Source organism: Heteronotia binoei, chromosome 8, assembly GCF_032191835.1.
Source record: "Heteronotia binoei isolate CCM8104 ecotype False Entrance Well chromosome 8, APGP_CSIRO_Hbin_v1, whole genome shotgun sequence".
Taxonomy (NCBI): Eukaryota; Metazoa; Chordata; class Lepidosauria; order Squamata; family Gekkonidae; genus Heteronotia; species Heteronotia binoei.
Window position 1 is genome coordinate 74,965,466 of NC_083230.1, and position 23,481 is coordinate 74,988,946.

The window sequence follows — 23,481 nt, forward strand, 5'->3', positions numbered from 1 at the left end:
ACCTCCTGTAAGCGATGTGTTTGTTCAGCTTCCGAAGATCTAGGATAGGACGCTTGCCTCCATCCCTCTTGGGGACCAGGAAGTATCTCGAGTAGAAACCTGTCCCTCGATGTTGAGGAGGAACGGGTTCTATGGCATTTTTCTGGAGCAAGTCCAGAATTTCCTGATGGAGGTGAGGAGGGGGGGGGGTAGCTATGAAATAGTGGTGGTGAGGTGGTGAAATGAACTCGATTGCGTAGCCTAGACGCACGATGGTTAGCACCCAGGAGTCGGTTGTGATCGAGTTCCAGGTTGGAAGGAAGGATGAGAGATGAGTTTGGTAAGCAGGTGGAGTTTGAAGAGAGTCAAAGAGACTGCTTAGCTGGGAGGGAGGTCTTCTTGGTCTGTTGGGACCTAGGCCTCTGTTGGAACTGAGGCTTTTGTTGTGTACCCCTCCTCCTCCAGTAGTCACCTTGTTTGGGTGACCGTTGGCGTTTCTGAAACGATGGTTTCCATGTTTTTGCCCGAGTGAATTGTTGGGAGTTAGGTTGGGAAACTCCCAGGCGCTTGGCACGCTTGCGGCCATCATCAACTGAGGTCAGCACTTCGTCCGTGGATGCATGGAAGAGACCCAGGCCGTCGAAAGGGAGGTCTTCAATCTTTTGTTTAATATCTGGCTGGAGGTTGGTAGATCGCAGCCAGGCATGACGGCGCAAAGCAACGGAGGAAGCAAAAACCCGTGAAGAGCAAGAAACAGCATGTCGTATAGAGTTAATCTGCTGTTTGGACACTCTGGACAATTCAGATACTAAATTGGATGCCGTTCTCTGGGAGGTCTCTGGAAGGGAGGGGATGAGGGGCGTAAATTGGTTCGCCAAATTGAAGATGTAAGCCGAGAAGTAGGCTAAATAGTTATTGAGCTTGGAATTGGTAGAAGCCAAATTAAATAACTTCCGTGCCAGGGTATCCAGCTTTCTACCCTCGCGATCGGGCGGTGTGGGGTGACGAGAAGGCTTGGCCTTAGTGGCGGAGTGTACTATTATAGAGTTAGGCGCTGGATGTGCAGCCAGAAATTTAGCATCTGGGGCATGTACTCTGTAGAGAGAGTCAAACCGTTTAGAAGTAGGTGGGACAGAGGCGGGCTTGTCCCATGCCTCTCGCAAACCCTCAAGATGCACAGGCAGCATCGGCAGGAGTGACCCTGGTGGAAAGTCAGCTTGTACTAGGTCGTGTACAATGTCCGAAACCTTAGGGGAGTCAGAAGGCAAGGCGATTTTAAGAGTCTCAGCCATGGTGGTGATAAGATTTAAGTATGCTTTAGAAGCATCTGATGGTGAAAGGCGGGGCTGTGGTGCTGATTCTGAGGCTAGCGAAGCAGGGTGGTCCTCCGAATCCGACGATGCAGAAGATTCTTTGTCGAAGTGGGAGTCCTCTCTAGAGGGTGAGTGAAGTGGTGCGATTGGTTCCGAGGCCAAGGCTCGAGGCTTGGGAGTCTGAGTATCCCTAGATGATCGAGGCGGAGAACTAAGGATGGGGGCCGTCGAAGCCGTCGCAGAGGTGGTACAGGGTTTGTCCAAAACCTGAAGTTGAGGACGGTCTTGGACTGGAGATGGCTCCAAGTGCCAAGACGGAAAGTATTCAGGGTCTCAAAGTCTAGAGAACTCTCGGAGTCGATCGTAGTCCCGGGTTCGAGGAGAGCAATCGTAGCCACGGGTTCGAGGGGAGTCGTCATAGCGGATTCGAGGGGTAAGAACCTCACGACCCAAATAAGGTGCAGCTTGCTGGTACCGGGAGCGGTGTGTCCCCTCATAGGAAGGGGAACGGGACAGGCGATGGCGAGGCCGAATCCTTGGTGAAGGAGATCGCGAATGAGATGAGTAATCGTAGCGTGGACAGGAGAAATAGTCGGAGCGCGGGCGCGCATAATGACCGTGGTGTTCATAATAAATCGACGAGCCGGAATCACGGCGCCTACGTGGGGAGCGAGAGCAGACTCGAGGAAGAGGTGTTGGTGAACGAGATCGAATCCGACGCGTGGAGACCTGGTCTGGTGGAGAACGAGAGTGAACTCGTTGAGCCGAACTCTGAGATGCTGACTCCTTGTACAAGGGAGAAACTGCGACATCTCTGAAGGACCCAAGTCGAAGTGAAGACTTCATATATGGTTGAGTAGGGTCGGTGGATAGGTCGGGTTCGAGAAACTCCGAGGGAACCACGCTACGGACCGAAGGTGACCGAGATCGAATCGGAATTACTTCTAAAGCCGTAGATGTATGAGGAGTTAGCTGCGGCATGTCAGTAATTACATCGGACGGGGCCGACAGTTCCGGAAGGAGTAGAAGTTGCCCAGACAGAGTCACGTTGGGCTCCATAGAAGTGGAAGCCGAGGCCCGAGGCTTCTTCGAAGTCGGGTGCGACGCCGGGTGCGACTCGTAGGTCTTCCTCGAAGTCGAATCAGCCGATTCGGAGTGACGAGGCTTTTTAGGCGCCAAATCCAGATCCATGGAGTAGGAATGACGCGATTTCTTAGAAGACTTATGGCCGGTCTCGGCGTGCTTCGATAGTCTCTTTCCGGACTTGTGCGTCTGCTTTTGCGAGAGAGGCGCTTTCGGAGTAGCCGAATCTCCCACTCATGGTGGGGGAGGCGGCGAGTCAGACGTGGGCATTGCCCTCAAAGACCGTTCGAGAAGAAAGCTCTGGAGCCTTGCTGCACGGTTCTTACGGGCCTGCTTCCCGAAATTAGCACAGTGTGGACAAGAGTCCACTCGATGGGCTTCCCCAAGACAGAAGAGGCAGTAGTTGTGGCCGTCAGTGGTGGGGATCTTAGCCCCACAGCGCCTGCACTTTTTAAACGTAACCTTCCCTTCCATGCGCTCTGGACGAGGGAGGGGAGGGAGGGAAGAAAAAAGGGGGGAAAGAAAGCGCAGAAACGGACTCTTTTTTTTTTTTCAGGGACGAAAAATAGAGGGAAATACGAAGGAATATGAAGAAAGCAAGGAAGAAATACAATACCAATCGAAGGAGAACAAGAGAGCTAAGGAGGAAACGCAGCGAGGAGGTGTTGTCCGGGCGGCGGTAGGGAAGAAACTGAGTGGAATGGGCACTCCCCCCCCCGCTCCAGGCATGCGCAGTCGCTGCCTGCTCTCCAGGGCGGGAGGGGAGCGCGCCAAAAGCGCCATAGGCGAGCTATTGGAGCTCCGAGGTATGGATCCGTTGCCTGCGGCAAGACCCATGTGTGGGACTGCACAGAGACCACGAAGAAGATCAGGGTATTTCCAGTCTTGATGGTATTGAGGTTCCACATTAAATCTCTCTTGTTCAAAGCAATGCAACTGCCACAAGAGAAATAAACAGCTCTTTGATCCTTTATGTAGGCTGCATAATTACCACATCTCTCAGTTGCAGGGATCAGTGCTCCACAAGAAGGTGGCACCGGGGCAACAGGCTGTGCTGATACCATGGGGGAACTTAGCGGCTTCTCCAGCTGCTCCTCTGCAAGGGATGCACATCAGCACAGAGAGATGTCTCTAAGCAATGATGGAGTGAGAGCTGCCTTGCAGGCCAGTGGGTTGGACCCAGCATTAAATTTCCACTAAGATTTTTGCTGAATTCCTCACACTGCAGGTTTAACTCTCATGCCTCCAGAGCAGTGAATATGAGAAAGGAAAAAGTCCCATTCTACTGATAGAAATTCTTTCCACTGGATTCAACTCAGCATCTCAAAAATAGGCTGCAACTAGAGCAGGAGTTCTGGTAGCTCTGCAGAGGTCCAGTGTGGAGAATTCTACACACACCACATGGATCAAGGGTATCACACACCACATGGATCAAGCACTTTGCTTTATACTTCAGCTTCTCCAAAACCAATAATTTGTCTTCATTTTTGAAGTTTTGGCACAGTCTGGCAAGGCAGTTCTAGGGAGTCTAAGGAGTCTGCAGACCATGAAGGGGAGGATAGTTTTGATATTTGGGTAACTCCCCAAGAGCCCACCTAGGTTTATGGACCATGGAGGGTATAGTAGAGTTCAGACATCTGCACACCTACAGCTTCAGATATATCTTGTGAACCAAACAGTACCTTCTTTAAGAGAAGAGATTAAAGATGAATCTTCCAATTGCTCTTGCCTGCTTGGTAAAGTTGAAAAAATGTACAGGAGTAAACTTTATTGGCCCCACCCAGACACAAGAGGCAAAGTGCCTGTTTGTGGAGAGGGGTTTTCTTCTACAGAATTTGCACCTCTTGAAATTAATAGGTTGTACTATAAATGCTTATCATACAAGAAACTACTGCCACTGTCTAAACCAGGGGTGTCAAACTTGCAGCCCAGGAGCCGAATCAGGCCCCCAGAGGGCTCCTATCAGGCCTCTGAGCAGCTGGCTGTCATCTGCTTCCTTCTCCTTGTCTCTTGCTTCCTTCTGCATAACAGCTTGCTTTGCAAGGCTTGCTCAATCGCACAGGAGCTACAGAGCAAAACCTCTATTTTCTCCATTGGCTGAGGCTCCTCCCTTGGGAAGGAAGGGGGTCAGGGAGAGCTTGCCAAGCTCTCTCAGTTGCACAGCAGAGCTACTGAGCCAAGCCTCTTTTCCTTCTATTGGCTGAAGCTCCTCCCCTTCCTGGTCCCCTGGGGAAGGAAGGAAAGAGCCAGAGCTTCCTTTGCTCAGTTCCCTGAATCTCATGGGAGAGATACAAAAGAAGCACCTTTAAGGAGGGCCCTGGGGCGCCCTAGGCAGACTTGCTGCCTGGTGCCCCCCCCAAAACCGTGCCCCCACGGCTCCCCTCCTTCGGCTCCGCACCCCCACCCCTCCGCGCCCCCTCCCCCATGTATCAATGCTGGAATCGGCTCTGACGCCACCATCCAGCACCGCGCCCCCCCACCCGGTGCTCCGCTGGCCTGCCTGATGCAGCTAAAAGCAGCAGTGCTCCACCTGGTCTCTCCCTTCCCCTTGCTTGTCGCCAGCCAAAAGTAAGTTTTGCTGGCTTTGCAGCTCGCGCCTGCACGTTTTAACACACAGGCGCAAGCTACGAGGACGGCAAAGCTTACTTTTAGCCCGCAACGAGCAGGGGGAAGGGAGCGAGTGGGACACCGCTGCTTTTAGCCACATCGAGCAAGCCAGCGGAGCGCCGGGGGGGGGGGGGTGGGCGGCAGCGATCGCAGCAGTGGCAGTGGGGGGGGCAAGAGCTAAGCGCTTGCCTGGGGCACCAGAGGGGGGGCCGAGAGCCCAATTTGTCACCCCCCACACCTCTCGGTGCCCTAGGCAACCGCCCAGTTTGCCTAGCGGGAGGGCCGGCCCTGCCTTTAAGACCAACAAGTGCTAATGTTTCAAGCATGTTTCATTTTAAGGGTCTCATAACGAAAGAGTTTGACACTCCTGGATTAAACTAATTACAGAAGAAAAGAAAATTTACAGTATCCTAAAGAAAAAGTAAGCTCCTGAGAAGTAAAACATCCTCTCAAAGAAGTTCCCTAGTGATTAGGTAGACAAAAAGGAAGGAAAGCAGGATACCTCCCCCTTGGAACATGCACAGTCCAATTCTGCATCCTTGAGAGAGAGGTCTTCACACCAAAAACCTAGCTCTAGAAGCTTCTGAATCACTGTCTGCTCAGGTGCAAAGAGATTGCAAAGTATTAAGGGAGGGTTTTTTTGTACATGAGTCTATTTCATGTGATTCTGGGTCCAGTTTGGAAAATAAGCTCATTCATATAGTACACCATTGAACATATATAGGTACAAAAATATAAGAACGCTTCCCCCAACCATTCCATTCCATAACAATAGGATACAAAATGAGTACTTACTTTAGCATTCCCAAAAGGAAAAAAGATACCCAAAGAAAATATTCCCAAGAGAGGTCCTCCTACTATTCCAAAAATGCTGAGCGCAGCCTACAAGAAGGGGAGAAAGTAATCTCTAATAAAGACAGGAAGAAACAAAAAGGAACATTACCCAAAAAGTTTAGAGGACAGAATGCAACTTGGAATGGGTAGCTCCTCTAACCAGCTTGGAGACATTATTGTAATTTTATACTTTCCTGTAATTTTATACTTTCCTGTAATTTTATACTTTCCAGGTTTGGGACAATTTTTCAGCTTCCAATAATTAGCATACTTAATAAATATATTTTAAACAGCTTTAAACAAGCTGAAACTTGGTAGGTAAATGACTACTGACCCAAAGCCTCCATAAAGGAGGACATCTCAACAGTTCTCTAATTATAACTGAATCTCACATCCTAAGTGTTAAGCCTTTGTTCAAGAAAGAAATGGGCTGTGCAGGTTTGCCACAGACAAGCCATTCCTTCCAAGGATCTCTCCTTCCCCCAACACACACTTCTTTCCTCCTGCCTAGGGTTGCCAAATCTGGGATGGGAAATTCTTGGGAGATTTGGGGGTGAAGCCTGGGCACAGCAGGTGGAAGGAGACAACAATGACATTGGATTTATATCCTGCCCTCCACTCCGAATCTCAGAGTGGCTCACAATCTCCTTTACTTCCTCCCCCGTAACAGACACCCTGTGAGGTGAATGGAGCTGAGAGAGCTCTCCCCAGAAGCTGCCCTTTCAAGGACAACTCTGCAAGAGCTATGGCTGACCCAAGGCCATTCCAGCAGCTGCAAGTGGAGGAGTGGGGAATCAAACCCGGTTCTCCCAGATAAGAGTCCGCACCAAGCTAATAGAAATAAAGTGCACAATTGTATCATCCAGAAACCATTCCCCGCCCTCCCCCCCGGTCTGTAGAAAAATTGTCTTCCACAAAACCAGTCCCCAGTGCCAAAAAGGTTGGGGACTGCTGTCATAGAGTATAATACCATACGGTCAGTTTGGTGTAATGATTAAGTGTGCAGACTCTTATCTAAGAGAAGTGGGTTTGATTCCCCACTCCTCCACTTGCAGCTGCCTTGGGCCAGGCCTTGGTCAGTCATAGCTCTCGCAGAGTTATCCTTGAAAGGGCAGCTTCTGTGAGAGCTCTCTCAGCCCCACCCAGCTCAGTGTTCCCTCTAAGCTGAGTTAGCATGAGCTAGCTCACAGATTTTTAGCCTCCAGCTCACATTCCTTAGCTCAGGAAGGATGACCCCAGAGCATAATAATTTGTGCAGTAACTCAACTTTAAAGCTAGTAGTTCACAACTTTAATACCAGTAGCTCACAAAGTAGAATTTTGGCTCACAAGGTTTTGCAGTTTAGAGGGAACATTGCTCCCAGGGTGTCTGTAGTGGGGAGGAAGATAAAGGTGATTGTGAGCCACTCTGAGATTCAGAGTGGAGGGTGAGATATAAATCCAGTATCTTCTTCTTTTTCTTCCTTCAAAAGGAGCCATTTTCTCCAGGAGAACTAATCTCTGATATTTTGAGATTAGATGACATTCCAAGAGATCTCCAGATCCCACCTGGAGGTTGGTTGAGCCTATTCCTGTCCTCTTCAGGTCTGAAGCAGGCAAAGGCCATAATTGATTGCCACCACTTTGGTTCTAGGGCTTTACTAGAGAGTGCTCAGAGCATGTATACTCTTGCCTGCAGCCACCCTGCAGTGCCTTCCTACAGCTGAATAAAGGAGAAACCCACAAATTCTGCTTCCAATAAAGCAGTCTTGCCTATAACTGCAAGTATACCGCACTTGCTTCAGGGATTTATGAGAAATAGCAATAGATTTGTTCTTTTCCTATCACAGAGACCATTGTAAATTTTAAACACCAACAGAAAGAACACACAAACATTCTAAAACATGGAAAAGATGATAAAGTGTGTATGGCTCCTGTAAAGTTACTAGAGTTGTCATAATACTAGTTAAGTTCCATACTGTTGTCAAAATAAATACTTAACATTCATTGTTAATCTTCTGGAATGCTAATCAAAATAACCCCCCTGGGCAATTGAATATCAAGGAGTTAAACACATACCTGCAACAAACCGCCCATAAAAGATGCTAGTGCAGCCATGATAAGGCACACCCCGCCAAACAGAATATCTAAATGGATGATTTATATAAATAAGTCAATTTAAGATAACTCTTGTTAAAAAAAAACATGTAATGGTTTGCGACTATGAATGGTCAAACGAAATGCCATGTTGTTTCTTTTCCTTGAAAATTATAAAAACTGCACTGCTACCTGTTTGTTTAAATACATAATTAGCACTCAGAAAAACATAATTTCCTCACAACTTTTTTTTGTATTTCAAAGAAAAAATTAGTTTACTGTATATTTTAGTTATGTTCACTTATGATTGAGGTGGGAAATCGCAGGTCCATGAATCAAATCAGTCTCTTTCAGATCTGATCTGATCTGGCCCCTGGAACCTTGTGATACATGAACTCCTGTCTGCTCCATTTGGAATTGGCTTGGTTAATACAAGTTACTTTCCAAGAATTAAGTACAAGAGTGTCCAAATGCCTTTTCTCCATATCCTTCTCCAATGACTACCTAACCTGCCTTACTACTCCCATCTTTTCTTCCAAAGTATAAAACAGGGTTGCACTTACCTGTAACTGTTGTTCATCAAGTATCTTCTGTGCAGGCATACATGGGGGCTGCACATGAATAGGCCTGCCATTGGAGAGGTTTTTTAATAAAAAGCCTCTTGGGGCTGCGGTGTACCAGAGAAGATACCTTTGATCTTACAGAAACACATGCTTCTGTGCAGCAGTGCCCCCACCCTCAATACCTCTAGTGCTGCCAAAGTCAGAGCATGCAGTGGGACAGGAGGGAAGGTATGTGTGCTTGCACAGAAGATACTTGATTTGCAACAGTTACAGAAAAGTGCAACTCTGTTTTCATCAATCATCTGTGCAGTCCTACATGGGGATTCTAGCAAGCTGATAATAAGGTGGTGGGGATGCTCACCTATTTAAATAGAGATTGAAGCATTGCCTTCCCCAGCCATACTTCATAACTTGCTCGCAGATATGAAGTGTAGTACTTTACAAAGATGCTGACAGAGGACCAGGTGGCAGCCCCACAAATCTCCATCATGGGAACACCATCCCAGAAGGCAGCAGTTGTCACCACAGCTCTCACTGAGTGAGCATGAATCCCAAGAGGGCATGGGACTCCAGATAAACTATAACACTGCCTAATCATAGACACAATCCACCATGAGAGAGTTTGTGGAGAAGCTCTCATCCCTCTATTAGCACCCGCAAAGCACACAAATAGTGCCTTATCCCTATGGAATTCTAAGGTCCTTTTCAGGTAAAATAACAAGGCCTGTCTAATGTCTAGGGAATACAGGTGCCTCTCACTTTCTGAACTTGGAGAGGGAAACAACACTGGCAGAATGATTTCCTGGGGAAAGTGGAAATTAGAAACTACCTTAGTATGAAAACTGACACTAGGGTGAAATACCATTCTCTTGAGGAAAATCTTCAGGAAAGGAGGATTGACCTTTAGTACTGCCAACTTGCTCACCCAAGGTGACAGCTACCAGAAAACAGACCTTAATCACAAGTAAAGCCAAAGAACATGTGGCTAAGGGCTCAAAGGGCTTGCCCATAAGATGAGCTAACAGCAGAGACAAGGACCACTGAGGAATTATGGGGTCCCAGAGGGAGGTATCTACGTTAATAATTTTCCTGCGGCATGACCAAATCCAGTACTGCCATTGGATAATATCTGTGGGAATAAATAATTGGCCCATCATGGCTCTGTCAGAAAGTCTGGCCTCCCATTGGCTGACTCCCCTGCCCCCATCTACTCAGACTCACGAATGCTGAACAAACTGCCAAAAGCAGTCTTACCTCAGAGAGAGACATCTCTTCAGTGCTTCTCTCTGTCTTCTGTCAACCAGCCTCAGAAGGACCTGCCACTCTACTGCAGCCTCCCGAAAGGCATCATGGCCACCGATTGCAACAGACCTCTGCTACCCTATTGATGGCCCACACAGACAGTGTCCCACACACACAGCCTCCGAAGGCCACTGAAATAGCCAGGGAGCCTGGCACTGCTATGTGTTTCCTCAAAGGGCATGGCTGTCCCACTTTTTCCTGCCTCTCCCTCTCTCTCTCCTCCCCTCAGCCTCACTCTATGATGGTCGCCTGAGAAGGAGATAGGGAAGCCTAGTAGCGTTGTAGTCTAGATCAAAGGGGGGAGAGGAAAGACAGGTTGCTTACCTCTAACAGTAGATCTTCGAGAGGTCATCTGTGCATTCACACGCATGGGATTGAGCGCTCGCGCCGATCCCCGAACGGTACCTAAAAAGCCCGGGATTTTTTCGTGCTCGGCACCAGTGTGCATGCGCAAAGCGTTCCAGTACGCATGCTCACCGGAGCCAGCACAAGGATCCCACCAGTTCCTTCCTGACCGCTGGAAGCCCCCACCATCGGGAGACCATCAGCGGTGGGGAAGGCGGACGGGTAGTGTGAATGCACAGATGACCACTTGAAGATCTACAGTTACAGGTAAGCAACCTGTCTACCTTCTTTGTGGTCTCTGTGCTTCACACTCATGGGAGATTAGCAAGCAAGACATACCTGGAGGCGGGAAGACAGTCAACCAGAAAAGACAGCTTGCAGCACCACAGCTCCCATATGAGTCCTCTGCTGAGCATGCACATCCAGAGCGTAATGCTTCATGAAAGCATGCGGAGAGGACCAGGTGGTGGCCTTGCACACGTCCGTAAAGGAAACACCCTTCAGGAATGCCACCGACGTTGCCATCACTCTAGTACAGAGTCCATGAATGGGTCTAGGCAATGGCTTCTTCGCCAGCAAGTGGCACAGTTTAATAGTTTCAGTAAGCCACTTCGAAAGCCGCTGAGATGAAATTTTTGAACCCAATCTAGAAGCAGCATAGGAAACAAAAAGATGCTGGTCCTGACGAAAACTCTTAGAACGACTCAAGTAAAAAAGTAACACATGTTTAACATCCAAAGCGTGCCATCGACATTCCTCGTCCGAGGAACGCGTGGGATAAAACGTAGGTAACCAAACATCCAATTTAAGCTGAAACTGGGAAACCACCTTAGGGAGAAACGAAACATCAGGAGCCAACAACACTCCAGACTCATGAAAAACTAAGTATGGGTGGTCACAATGCATAGCCATGAATTCCCCTACACAGCGTGCCGAGGTGATTGCCACCAAAAATGCAGTCTTCCAGGAAAGAAGCTGTAGGGTATAGGTTGCCATTGGTTCAAAGGGACGCCGAGTCAACGTATCCAATACTAACGGCAAATCCCACAACTGTGGAGGTGATCTAGACGGAGGATGCAATCTGACCAGTGCTTTCATAAATTGCTTTGAATGAGGGTGAGCAAACACTGAACGCCCCTCAACAGATTCATGGTACGATGATATTGCTAATAAATAAACTTTAATAGAAGAAAAGGAAAGTCCAGCATCGACCAAGGACAACAAAAAATCAGAAATCATCGGTAGGCCCACCTGTTGGGGTGAGACTGTAGGGTCGGCCAAAAACCAAAGAAATTTCCCCCACTTTCTGTTATGGAAAGCCCGGGTAGACAACTTTCTACTATTTAGAAAGATGTGCTGGACTCTGCTCGAGAATTCGCAGGGTTGATGAACTACGCCATCAGCTTTAGATGAGGTACATTGTGATGAAACACGTGTCCTTCCTGGACCGACAGAAGGTCCGGTTACACTGGGAACTGATTAAAAAAAACCCTCACTAAATGAAGCAAAATCGGGAACTAGTTCTGCTGAGGCCACCATGGTGTGACTAGAATGCACCTCAGTTTCTCTCTCGCTATCTTGTTGACAACTTTTGTCAGCAGCCGAAAAGGCAGAAATAGATACAGGAGGAACCAACAGTTCCACGGAAACATTAGGCCATCTCCCAAGGACTCTAGATCCGTTCCTCCCCTGGTGCAGAACAGGGGACACTTCCGATTCCGGGCTGTGGCAAAAACATCCACCTGAGAATACCCCCACAGCTGGAACACAGGTTGAAGGAAGCGCCACTGCATCTCCCATTTGTGTGGAGATGCTGCTCCTCTGCTCAACGAATCCGCCTGCAGATTGAGTACTCCGGGAAAGTGCGCAGACTTCACATAGATGCCATGCTCCAGGCACTCCATCCACAGTTCTATTGCTAGCGCACAGAGCCGTCGGGACACTGTCCCGACCTGCCTGTTGACATAACAAAGGGCTGTAGTATTGTCTGTCAACGGGGCCACAGCCTTCCCCACCACCAGAGGATGGAAGGAACGAAGGGTGAAATGAACTGCCAACAGTTTGAGATAGTTTATATGGCAACAAGTCAGCTGTGGAGGCCAAGGACCCCCCACACACAGAGAATCCATGTCAGCACCCCAGCCCCATAAGGACGCATCTGTGGCGATCGTAACTGTCGTTACAGGCAGATGAAAGGGAGCTCCCTGACAGATGTTGTCTCTGGATTCCAGGGCCCAAAGGATCGAGGGTGGAATCGTGAACCTCTTTTGAAGTGAGTCCCGTAAAGGCCGAAACTTTCTGAGGAACCAGAGTTGAAGCCCTCTCATATGCAGTTTCGCAAACAGCAACACACTGGTAGTCGCCGCCATCAACCCCAGCATCCGCTGCAGCTGTTGTGCTGTGCCCCATTTCCGGCTTTGAAACAGATGGACGAGATTGAAAATGTCCATCGCTCTCTGCTGAGGCAGAAAAGGACAATGAAGGTTTGTGTCCAGCAGAGCCCCAATAAAAACAGGTTTCCTACCTGTAACTGATGATCTTCGAGTGGTCATCTGTGCAGTCACACTGATGGGAGAAGGCGCCGATCACGATCGGTAACTTCAAAGCCGCGGATTTCCGCGCCCCCGTCCCGGTGCACATGCGCAGACACTCCCCTCCCTGCGCATGCCCACCAGGACAGGAGCGGACATCCCGCCAGTTCCTTCTGACCGCTGCATGAGCCCCCAAAACGGACCAGCAGCAGTGGGGAAGGTGGGCGGGTAGTGTGACTGCACAGATGACCACTCGAAGATCATCAGTTACAGGTAGGAAACCTGTTTATCTTCTTCGTGGTCTCTGTGCATCACACTGATGGGAGAATAGCAAGCTAGCAGCCTACCTGGAGGAGGGTTGCACGGTCCGTCAAAGGGTTAGCGACTGCAGAACTGCACGGCCCACAGACGAACTATGCCTCCACTGAAGGTCCAACGCATAGTGCTTGATAAACGTATGCGGGGAGGACCAGGTAGCCGCCTTGCAAATGTCTCACAACGGCACTCCCTTCATGAATGCCGCAGAGGTAGCTATCGCCCTTGTAGAGTGTGCTCTGATCGGCCCAGGCAAAGGCCGCTTCCGCAAAAGATAGCACAACTTGATCGTCTCTGTCAGCCATTTAGACAGTCTCTGCGACGAAACCTTCTGCCCCAAGGAAGCCGACGCATATGAGACAAAGAGCCGCGGGTCCTTACATGAAGGTCGCACTCTGTGCAAGTAAAAAGAAAGTGCCCGTTTCACATCCAGGGCATGAAATCGCCTCTCCGAATCCGTAGACGGGTTTGGAAAGTACACTGGCAGACAAATGTCCCTGTTCATATGAAAGGAAGACACTACTTTAGGTAGAAAAGTCACATCAGGGCGTAACCACACCCCGTCCGGTCGAAACTGAACATAGGGGTCATCGCAGCGTAAAGCCGCCAACTCGCCGACCCTCCTGGCCGAAGTAACAGCCACCAGGAAAGCCGTTTTCCACGATAATAGCTGCAACGAACACGTGGCCATTGGCTCGAAGGGTTTCCCCATGAGAGCCTCCAAGACCCCCGGTAAATCCCAAGACGGAGTCGGGTTCCTGGCTGAAGGGTACAGCCGCAGCAGACCCCGCAGAAAATTCTTAGTGGTAGGGTGTGAGAACACAGAGCGGCCCTCGATATACTCATGATTGGCTGAAATAGCCGCCAGGTATACCCGTACGGAGGATACCGCCAGCCCCTTGTCCAATAATGTAAGCAAGAAGTCTAGAATGCTGGGAAGACCAGTAGTCCTTGGGTCTCCACCAGTCTCAGAAACAAATTGCACAAACCGAGTCCATTTATAAGCATATGACTTCCTAGTGGACTCCCGTCTACAGTTAAGGAGCACGTGCTGAGCCCTTGCGGAAAGTTGGGTCACTCGAGTTTCCACGCCGTCAATTTTAGGTGTGGAACATCGTGGTGGACTATTAGCCCCTGTTGAGAAAACAGCAGGTCCGGCACTGTGGGAAAGTGGTGAAAGATGCCCTTGGACAGCCTCAGAATGGGAGCGAACCAGTGTTGCCTGGGCCACCACAGGGTGATCAGAACATCTCTTGGGCGTTCTCTGTATAGTTTCTGCACCACCCTGGTAATGAGGGGAATCGGGGGAAACAAGTAGACATGGCGACTGTCCCAGTGTAATAGGAGTCCGTCTCCCAACGACAGCGGGTCCCTTCCCCCTCGACAACAGAAGCTTCTGCACTTCCTGTTGTCGCGGGTGGCGAAGACGTCTATCTCTGGTGTCCCCCACCTCTGAAAAACGGGCTGCAGGAAAGTCCAGTTGAGCTCCCACTCGTGTATGGAAGCAGCCCCCCTGCTGAGAAAGTCTGCACACACGTTTTGCTCTCCTGGAAGATGAGCTGCAATCAGATACGTGTCCATTTCCCTACAGATCTCCCAGATCCGCAGAGCCAGTAGGCAAAGCTTCCGAGACACCGTGCCCCCTTGCCTGTTTATATAGGCCAGTGCCGTGGTGTTGTCTGTCAGAATCGCCACTGTTTTGCTCGCCAACAAGGGTCTGAAGGAGAGGATAGTGTGGTGGATCGCCAGGAGCTCCAGGAAGTTGATATGGTATTGCAAATGATCCTGGGGCCACCTGTCGCCCACACATAGTCCCTTGACATGTGCACCCCATCCCCACAGGGATGCGTCCGACGTCAGAGTCACAGTTGGGCGCGGTTTGTAGAAAGGCGCTCCCTCGAGTAGGTTGTGCTTGTGCTGCCACCACCTCAGTGTCCCCAGCACTTCCTCTGGAATGGAGAATCTGCGTAGAGGAGAATCTTGCCCGCATCTGAAGACTTTCAGAAACCACAACTGGAGGACCCGCATGTGGAATCTGGCAAAGGTCAGTACCGCTGTTGTGGACGCCATCAAGCCCAACAGCTGTTGGACTTGGAGAGCAGTGACCGACTGATTTTCCCGGAATATCTGTATCAGGTCTATAATGTCTCTTGCCCTCTTTTCTGGCAGAAAAGCTCTGCATAATTGCGTATCTAGAATTGCCCCGATAAATTGCACTCTTTGAGAGGGCTGAAGACAAGATTTCTTTGTGTTCACCTTTAGACCCAATTCTTGGAGGAGGGACAAGGTGGTGGAAATGTGGTGTAAAAGCCTGGTCTCCAACTCGGCCACCAGAAGCCAGTCGTCGATGTATGGGTATATTGCTATACCCTGTAGTCTAAGATGAGCCGCTACCACTACCATTGTTTTCGTAAATACTCTGGGGGCCGTTGACAGTCCAAATGGTAGGGCCCTGTATTGGTAGTGCATAGTCCCGATGGCGAACCGGAGGAACTTTCTGTGGGACGGGTGGATGCTTATATGAAAATAAGCATCCTGGAGGTCTAGCGTAGCCATCCAATCCCCCGGATTCAACAACGGAAGTATGTTGGGTAGCGACGTCATACGGAACTTTTGATGCGGTATGTACAGATTGAGGCCCCGCAAAATATCGGGAATAGAAACCCAGTTTCAGTTGGTCTGGCGGAACCAGTTCTATGGCCTCTTTCCGGAGCAAAGTATTCACTTCCTCTTGAAGGGCTGGCGATGTGGTGGTGTGAACGAATGTTGAAAAGTCTGGTTCCTTCTGGAACTCTATCAGATAGCCCAGCCGGACTATTGATAACGCCCACTGGTCCGTTTTTATTGTGGACCACGCCTGGTGGAAAGGCCAAAGCCGGGTGCGGTCCGAAGAAGAAAGGGGGCAAGGGGGGGACGGGAAAACACAGTCAAAGGCCCTGTTTGGGCTGCCTGCTCCCCTTCTGGCGAGACGACTGAGAAGAAGTCGGGGAGTATTTGGGTTTGTTGCCATACTGTGGTTTATTGAAGGGAGAGGTGTTCTTGGGCCTCCACTGTTGTTCCCCTGATTGCTTTGGAAAGGACTTCTTGCTCCAAGGTCTTGACCAAGGACATTTGTTTTGCTGTCTGGACGAAACTGGGACTCCTAGATTTCTGGAGGTGCGTATGCTTTTGTCCATTTCCTGCAAAACTGTGTCAGTGATGGCACTGAACAGCCCTTTTCCATCAAATGGCAAATCTTCCACATAGGCCTGAGTGTCCGCCTGCAGAGCCGTGGATCTGAGCACGAGTGCCCTCTTAGCGAAACAGCTGTGGTGAGAGTCTTCGCACCAATGTCTCCTGCATGTCTGGCAGAATTTAGCTGCTGTTTGGCTAGTGTCATGCCTTCATACTGAATCTTCCGGATGGCACTCTTGGTCTGTTCCGGAAGCCCGGGCAACAGAGTGGAGAGTTGGTCCCATAGGGCGTATTGATAGCGCCCCAGACACGTGGCGTAATTGGCCACCTTCAGGCCCAGTGCCCCAGCCGAATACACCCGTCGGCCCAGACCATCAAGTTTTTTACCTTCTTTGTCTGGGGGAGTGGCATGGGTTTTCCTTGCCTTGGAAGACGATGCTACGACTACGGAGTTCGGTTTAGGATGGTTAAACAGAAAGTCCGCCGTAGACTCCTGTATCAGATACATGTGGTCAAGCCTGCGTGACGATATAGGTGTAGACGCAGGCTTGTCCCATGATGCTTTGGCCGTATGCAGTAGCACCGTCGTGAAGGGAAGGGCTATCGCTGATGATGTATCCCTTTGTACTATATCGAAGACACTGTCCGTAATGACGGGCTGTGGTTGCACCGTCGAAAGGGATAGGGATTGTGCCATCCTCTTTATTAAGTCCCCATAAGACTTTAAGTCCTCCGAGGGGAGATAGGCTGGTCCTCAGCGATTTTGTTGGATGGTGAGCGTTCTTCCAGAGAGGATGGAGCCTGTTCCTCCAATACCGACTCTCCCGTCGACCTCGGTGAACCTTCAGGAGATTCAGATAGATCAGAAGGGTGTGACGCTCGGTCCCGACCCGGATCTGGGGTCGTGGTCTTCGGGGGCAATGGCTTCTTCTTGGGGGGCTCCTCCACCAGGGCTTTCGACATCGATGCCGACGGGGTACGCTTCTGCGGGAGGAATGATGTTCTGGATCGATAGGATGCCTCCGAGCCTTGGTCCCATTCAGACTGCCTGGGGGGGAACCATGGAAACATAGATGGCATTGGGCAGGCCCCATACAGGTATTGCCATTGACGCTGGTCCCATGGCAGCATAGGTGGTGCCCTTTTTTCCGGGGAGTGGTGACGTCTCCTAGCGGACCGGTCCTCGGGGGATCTGTCTCTCGATACCCGCAGGTCCCATCGATGTCGCGGGCTCCAGGATTCATCCCGATGCGGGCTGTCCGAGTGATCCCTTCGCACTGGTTCGCGTCTCAGAACGAGGGGGGAGACTCTGTAAGGGCTCCAAGAGCGTTCCCGTCGATCTCCGCAGGAGCGATCTTGGGAACTGCTCTGATGTGCTTGCACGATGTCCAAGGGACTCTCTTCCCTTCCCGACCGTTGAGCTGGGTCCAGGTCTCGATCGGAGTCCGATGAAATCGCAATTTTTCTTGTCTGCCTGGAGAACTTAGCGCATTGGGCGCACGAATCTGGCTTATGCGCTTCACCCAGGCACAGCAAGCACAGGGTGTGGCCGTCGGGAGGGGCAATTTTACTGCCGCACTTCCTGCACCTCTTGAAGAAGCCCCAGCGCTTTTCCATGCGCGGAAAGCGCGGGGATGAGGGGGGAGAGAGAGGGGGGGGAAAGGGAAACTGGAAATAGGAAAAATAACAAACGCTCTATTTCTCCCCCACTCACAGGTCAAATCACTGATATTTTTCACAAATCCACGAACGAACTGAAGAAATCCACCGACCGTAGCGAAATCGACTGATCTCAGCGGCGGTCAGAAGAGAACTGGCGGGATGTCCACTCCTGTCCTGGTGGGCATGCGCAGGAAGGGGAGTGTCTGCGCATGCGCACCGGGACGGGGGCGCGGAAATCCGCAGCTTTGAAGTTACTGATCGTGATCGGCGCCGGCGCCTTCTCCCATCAGTGTGATGCACAGAGACCACGAAGAAGATACTGAACTGTCCTTGATGGGACTTTTTCATGTTGACCTGCAGACCTAAGGTGAAAAAAAGCGAAGAGTGGTTGCAATATGGCCAGATAGACGCTCTTCCAAATCCGCCACAAGGAGCCAGTCGTCGATATACAGAAAAACGACTATGCCTTACAGCCGAAGATATGCGGCTACAACACTCATCATCTTGGTAAACACCCACGGTGCAGTACACAGGCCAAATGGAAGGGCTTTGAACTGAAAATGGTTGGAGCCTATTGCAAACCAGAGGAAATGCCTGCAAGCTGGATGGATGCTGACATGGAAGTAGGCATCCTTGAGATCCAATGTTGCCAACCAGTCCCCTTGGTTGATGAGGGGAAGGATTGTTTGCAAAGTAGACATCCTGAATTTCTGGTACACGATAAACTTGTTCAGATTTCGAAGGACCATGATTGGACTCAATCCCCCATCCCGTTTCGGAACCAGGAAATAACAAGAATAGAACCCCCTCATTCTGGCTGCTATCGGGACAGGTTCTATGGCTTGTTTCTGCAAGAGGTTGCTTATTTCCTCTAGCAGAGGGGGGGAAGGAGGTGTAGTAACAATCACTGACTGAGTTGGAACCTGAACGAAGTCTATCTTGCAAACTTCTGCTATGATGGAAAGAACCCATCTGTCTGTGGAGATGAACTCCCAAGCCAGTAGATGGTGATGGAGGCGGATGTGATAAGAAAGAGGGGTGATGGTGCGTGCGGCAGAAGTCAAAGGGCTTGCTTCTGAGGGCAGGAGCCCTTAGATTTCTTGGTGGCCGGAGCAGACAAGGCAAACCTAGACTGAAGAGCTGTAGTCAGGAGTGATGGTGCAGGGAGATGGCAGAAGTGAGGGTCTTGGCAGATACATCCACCATGTGTTTTGACACAGCCAGCTGTTGTTTGGCCACAGCAAATCCCTCTCTTTGTAGCTTCTTAAACAAAGCCCACTTCTCCTCACTCAAGGATGACATCAACGGTGTGAGCTGCTCCCAAATCGAATACTGGTAGAGAGCCATACATGCAGCGTAGTTTGAGATTTTTATTCCCAGAGCTCCCACTGAGTAGAATCGTTTGCCAGTATTGTCGATTTTTTTGTCCTCTTTGTCAGGTGGGGAAGAGTGAGTCTTACGCGCCTTTGAAGATGACAAAGCCACCACTGAATTAGGCTTGGGGTGGGAGAACAGGAACTCAGCACCAACCTCCTGAACACGGTACATGTGGTCCAGGCGACATGTAGAGATTTGTGCAGATGCCGGCTTTGCCCAGGGCTCCTTCACTGCCTGCAGGATAACTTTAGACACAGGCAGGACCACAGCCGTCAATGTATCCCTCTGAGGTACATCAAATACAGTGGCATCAACGATTGGCTGTGGTTGGACTACTGCAAGGGAGAGAGACTGTGCCATCCGCTTCACCATGTCACCATAAGACTTGAGATCTTCCAAGGGAGATATAGGAAGGTCCTCAGCAATATGCGAATCTGGAGAAGGTTCCGCTGCTCTGTCCAGATCATTGGTACCGACCTCGGAATCTGCTGTCGAATACTCTCTCCTTGCAGAGTGTTCAGATAGCATCAGGGTCAAAGCACGTTTGGGCAAATGAAGCGATACCGACAGATGAGCTTGCCAATTCCCAGATCGCTCTCTGCATCTCTCGGGAGGAATCGACATCGATGCTGAAGGTGCATACCGAATGGCTGATTGATGTGAAAACCTCGAAAAAGAGGCTTCCGACAGCTGATCCCATTCCGACAACTCATGGGGAGGGTACCATGGGTATGGCGATGGATACGAGTTCAGTTCATATGAGCAAGGCCACTGTCACTGGTCCCAAAACGAGGAGGCAGGAAACGACTCCAAGAGGGGGTTAGATAAAAATATGGAGCAGAGGTCCATCAGTGGTTATTAGTCACAGTGTGTGTGTGTATATATATATAAAAAAATTTGCCACTATGTGACACAGAGTGTTGGACTGGATGGGCCATTGGCCTGATCCAACATGGCTTCTCTTATGTTCTTATGTTACGACGCGTCACACCACTCGGCTCGAGCTCTCTCCATCCTGTAATAGGCAGCAATGGTACTAGAGGTTCGTTTGGCGTCAAAGCCTCGACTTCCGATACCTTACCACTGTCGTTCCGACGATGCAACCCCAACATGGACGAATGAGTCCATTGTGTTAGGTCTATTTCCTGCTCCGATCCCGAAAGATGGAGCGGCTCCAAGCCATGGCTTCTTGGTGCAGACAGGCTTCGAGGACTGGGAGACACCAGAATTCTCCAAGGTAGAGCAACTTGCGCCGACATCGACTCCATTGAGGCATCCTGAGAAGGAGAGGGAGTGCGGGAAAGTCTGTCCTCCTTCTGCTTCTCCTTCGATTTAAGCTTCTTCGGGAGGGACCATTGGGTCCCCGAATCGTCCTGACGTTTCTTTGATGGTGTTGGCGCCACTAACCCTTCAGAGGGTCGTTTTGTGTGTCGGTCCCGCTCTGGTGACGATGGATCGACCGATGTCGAAGCCAGAGCCTGAGTAGCATCCCCCATCGATACCGATGGATCCTCAGCCATTTTAGGCGGGAAAACAGCCAACTCGACTAAGGCTGCCAATAGCCTTACCGCACGATTTTTTTTTCCCACAAAAAAGAATTTTATTTACAACAACAAAAGACAAAAAACAAATAAACAATTAAACAACAACAACAACAACAAAAGCATTATTGACAAACCTATATACATTTATCTAATGGAGCGAAATTACTGAGACTAATACAAGTAATATTATTCTATCCATTCAAATCCCAATTGTTTGGCCCATTCATACATTGGATACCAAGTTTTCTTACACTCTTCCAGATTACCATCTTTCAACCTATAAGTTAACGTATCCATTTCTGCAGCATCAAGAAGGTTAAACATAAACTCCCTTTTAGTCAGTATCTGAGACGTTTTCCAATATTTGGCAAATAAAATCCTCGCTACTGTAATAATGTGGAGTAGTAACTTTTTCGTTGTTTTAGGTAGTGGAACTTTACATATATTTAATAAATATAGTTCTGGTACGTGGGGAATGCTTACTTTTAATATCTTTTTGCACCAAAGCGATACTTGTACCCTTTTACTTTGCCACATTTCCAACATTTGTCAGATGTATTCGGAAAGGCTCCAGAAAGCTTTTCCGGGGTAAAATACCATCGATGGGCCATTTTGTATAAATTTTCTTTAAACTGGGAGGATCTTGTCAATTTCAAATTCTCTTTCCATATTTTCTCCCATTCACTTAATTCAATAGCATAACCAAAGTCCTGCATCCATTTAACCCAATTTTCTTTCACACTTTCATCTTGCATTTTCAAGTCCAACAGCCAATTATAAATTTTTGAAATAAGTTTCCGATCTGTTTCCAATATAATACGGTCAAATTCATTTAACTTTTTGGAAAATCCTAATCCCTTATCCATTTTGTATCTTGATCTAACTTGCACTTTAAGCCACCAATCCATGTTAGTATTTTCCTCAATATTCAATTCGTGCTTGGCATCAAGTAGGGACTCATAGGTATAATTGTCTCCCCATTGAAAGAGATTTGGGTGCATCGAAGCTTCAACTGGAGAGAGCCATTTAGGAGTATACCTGTACACCTGTTTTTTGATTTCAGACCACGTCTTGAACAATGATTTTCTTATTTCATGCCTGAGGAAGATACTTTGGGTCTTTGTACCATATATATGAGTGCCACCCTTTAGCCAAATCAGCACCTTCCAGTGTTAAGAGTCTTTTATTTTCTAATAACAACCAATCCTTGGCCCAGGTCAAGACACATGCTTTATGATAGATTTGCCATTCTGGCAGGGCAAACCCACCCCTCTCTTTATTATCTTGTAAGACTTTCAGTTTGATCCTGGGTTTTTTATTTTGCCAGACAAAACTTGCCACTATTTTATTAAGTTGCTTGAAGAAGATTTTTGGAAGTATAATTGGTATCATTTGGAACAAAAACAATACTCTCGGGAGTACATTCATTTTGACTGTTGCAATTCTACCCAACAGAGAGATTTGCAGGTCACCCCACCGTTCTAAATCTGCTTTGATCTCTTTTAGTATTTTTTCATAATTATCTTACCAATGTTTTCAATTCTGTTGTTAAATTTATACCTAAATATTTTACTTTTTTTTCATAATGAAATCCTGATTTAATTTCCAGTTCAGATATTTGTTCTTTCGTCATATTTTTGGATAGAAACTTTGTTTTTTGATAGTTAACCTTGAACCCTGCTACTTCACCATATTGTTTTAGGCAGATCATCAACTTTCCAATTGAGCAATTTGGGTCTTCCAAAGTAATTAATATATCATCGGCGAAGGCCTGCGTTTTATAAATTTCTCTCTTGATCTTCATGCCTTTGATCTCCAAATCTTCTCTAATCATTTGCAGTAACGGTTCCAATGCTAACACAAAGAGGATAGGGGACAATGGGCATCCTTGCTTAGTACCTTGCTCAATTTTTATTGGATCTGTCAGGGAGCCGTTAACATTGATTCTCGCTTTTTGGCTTGAGTAAATTGACCTAACCAATTTTACAAAATTTTCTCCACAACCAATTGATGTCAAGGTTTTAAGGATGAAGCTCCAGTTAACATTATCGAAGGCTTTCTCCGCATCTAATGTGATTGCTGCAAGTTGCTTATCCGGGTGTTCCTTATAGTATTCTAGGATGTTCATAAGTACTCTTACATTTTGCCTCATTACTCTTCCTGGAATAAAGCCCAATTGGTCTTCATGTATAATATTCGGAATAACTTTTTAAAGTCTGTTCGTTAATATAGTTGCAAAGATTTTATAATCCGCATTCAACAAAGAGATCGGCCTATAGTTTTTAATATCAGTTGGTTCAGTCCCTTCTTTATGCAGTAATGAGATTAGCGCCTCTTTCCATGACTCAGGCATTTTAGTTGTTTCATTTATTCCTTCCAGTACTTTCTTATATGGCAGTAGGAGAGTCTCTTCGAAGCACTTATAGAATTCGACCGGTAGGCCATCTAAACCGGGGGCCTTATTATTTTTCTGGTTTTTTATTGCTTCAACAATTTCTTGTATTGTTATCGAGTTTTCCAAATATTCCCGTTGTTGATTTGAAATGTGTTTCATCTTAGCTTGCTCTATATACTCATTCTGTTGAGACTCAGATGTTTGCTGTTTCTGATATAGTTTCAAATAGAACTTTGCGACCACTTCTTTTAATTGTGCCTCTTTCACCACTTCTGTTTGGTTCTCATCTTTTAATGATAAACAGGTTTCCTACCTGTAACTGATGATGTTCGAGTGGTCATCTGTGCAGTCACACCGATGGGAGAAGGCGCCTGCGCCGATC

General features: G+C 48.5%; 1 protein-coding gene across 1 annotated transcript in view; it reads right to left on the minus strand.

Moving 5' to 3' along the window:
- The window catches only part of SLC5A8 (solute carrier family 5 member 8), a 166,518-nt gene that overhangs the window by 28,143 nt on the left and 114,894 nt on the right, over window positions 1–23,481 (minus strand). The window contains exons 10-11 of the mRNA XM_060245254.1: window positions 7,874–7,941; window positions 5,778–5,864 (exon numbers count right to left, since the gene is read on the minus strand). Coding sequence (XP_060101237.1) covers window positions 5,778–5,864; window positions 7,874–7,941 — 155 coding nt within the window. The remainder of the gene's footprint in view (window positions 1–5,777; window positions 5,865–7,873; window positions 7,942–23,481) is intronic.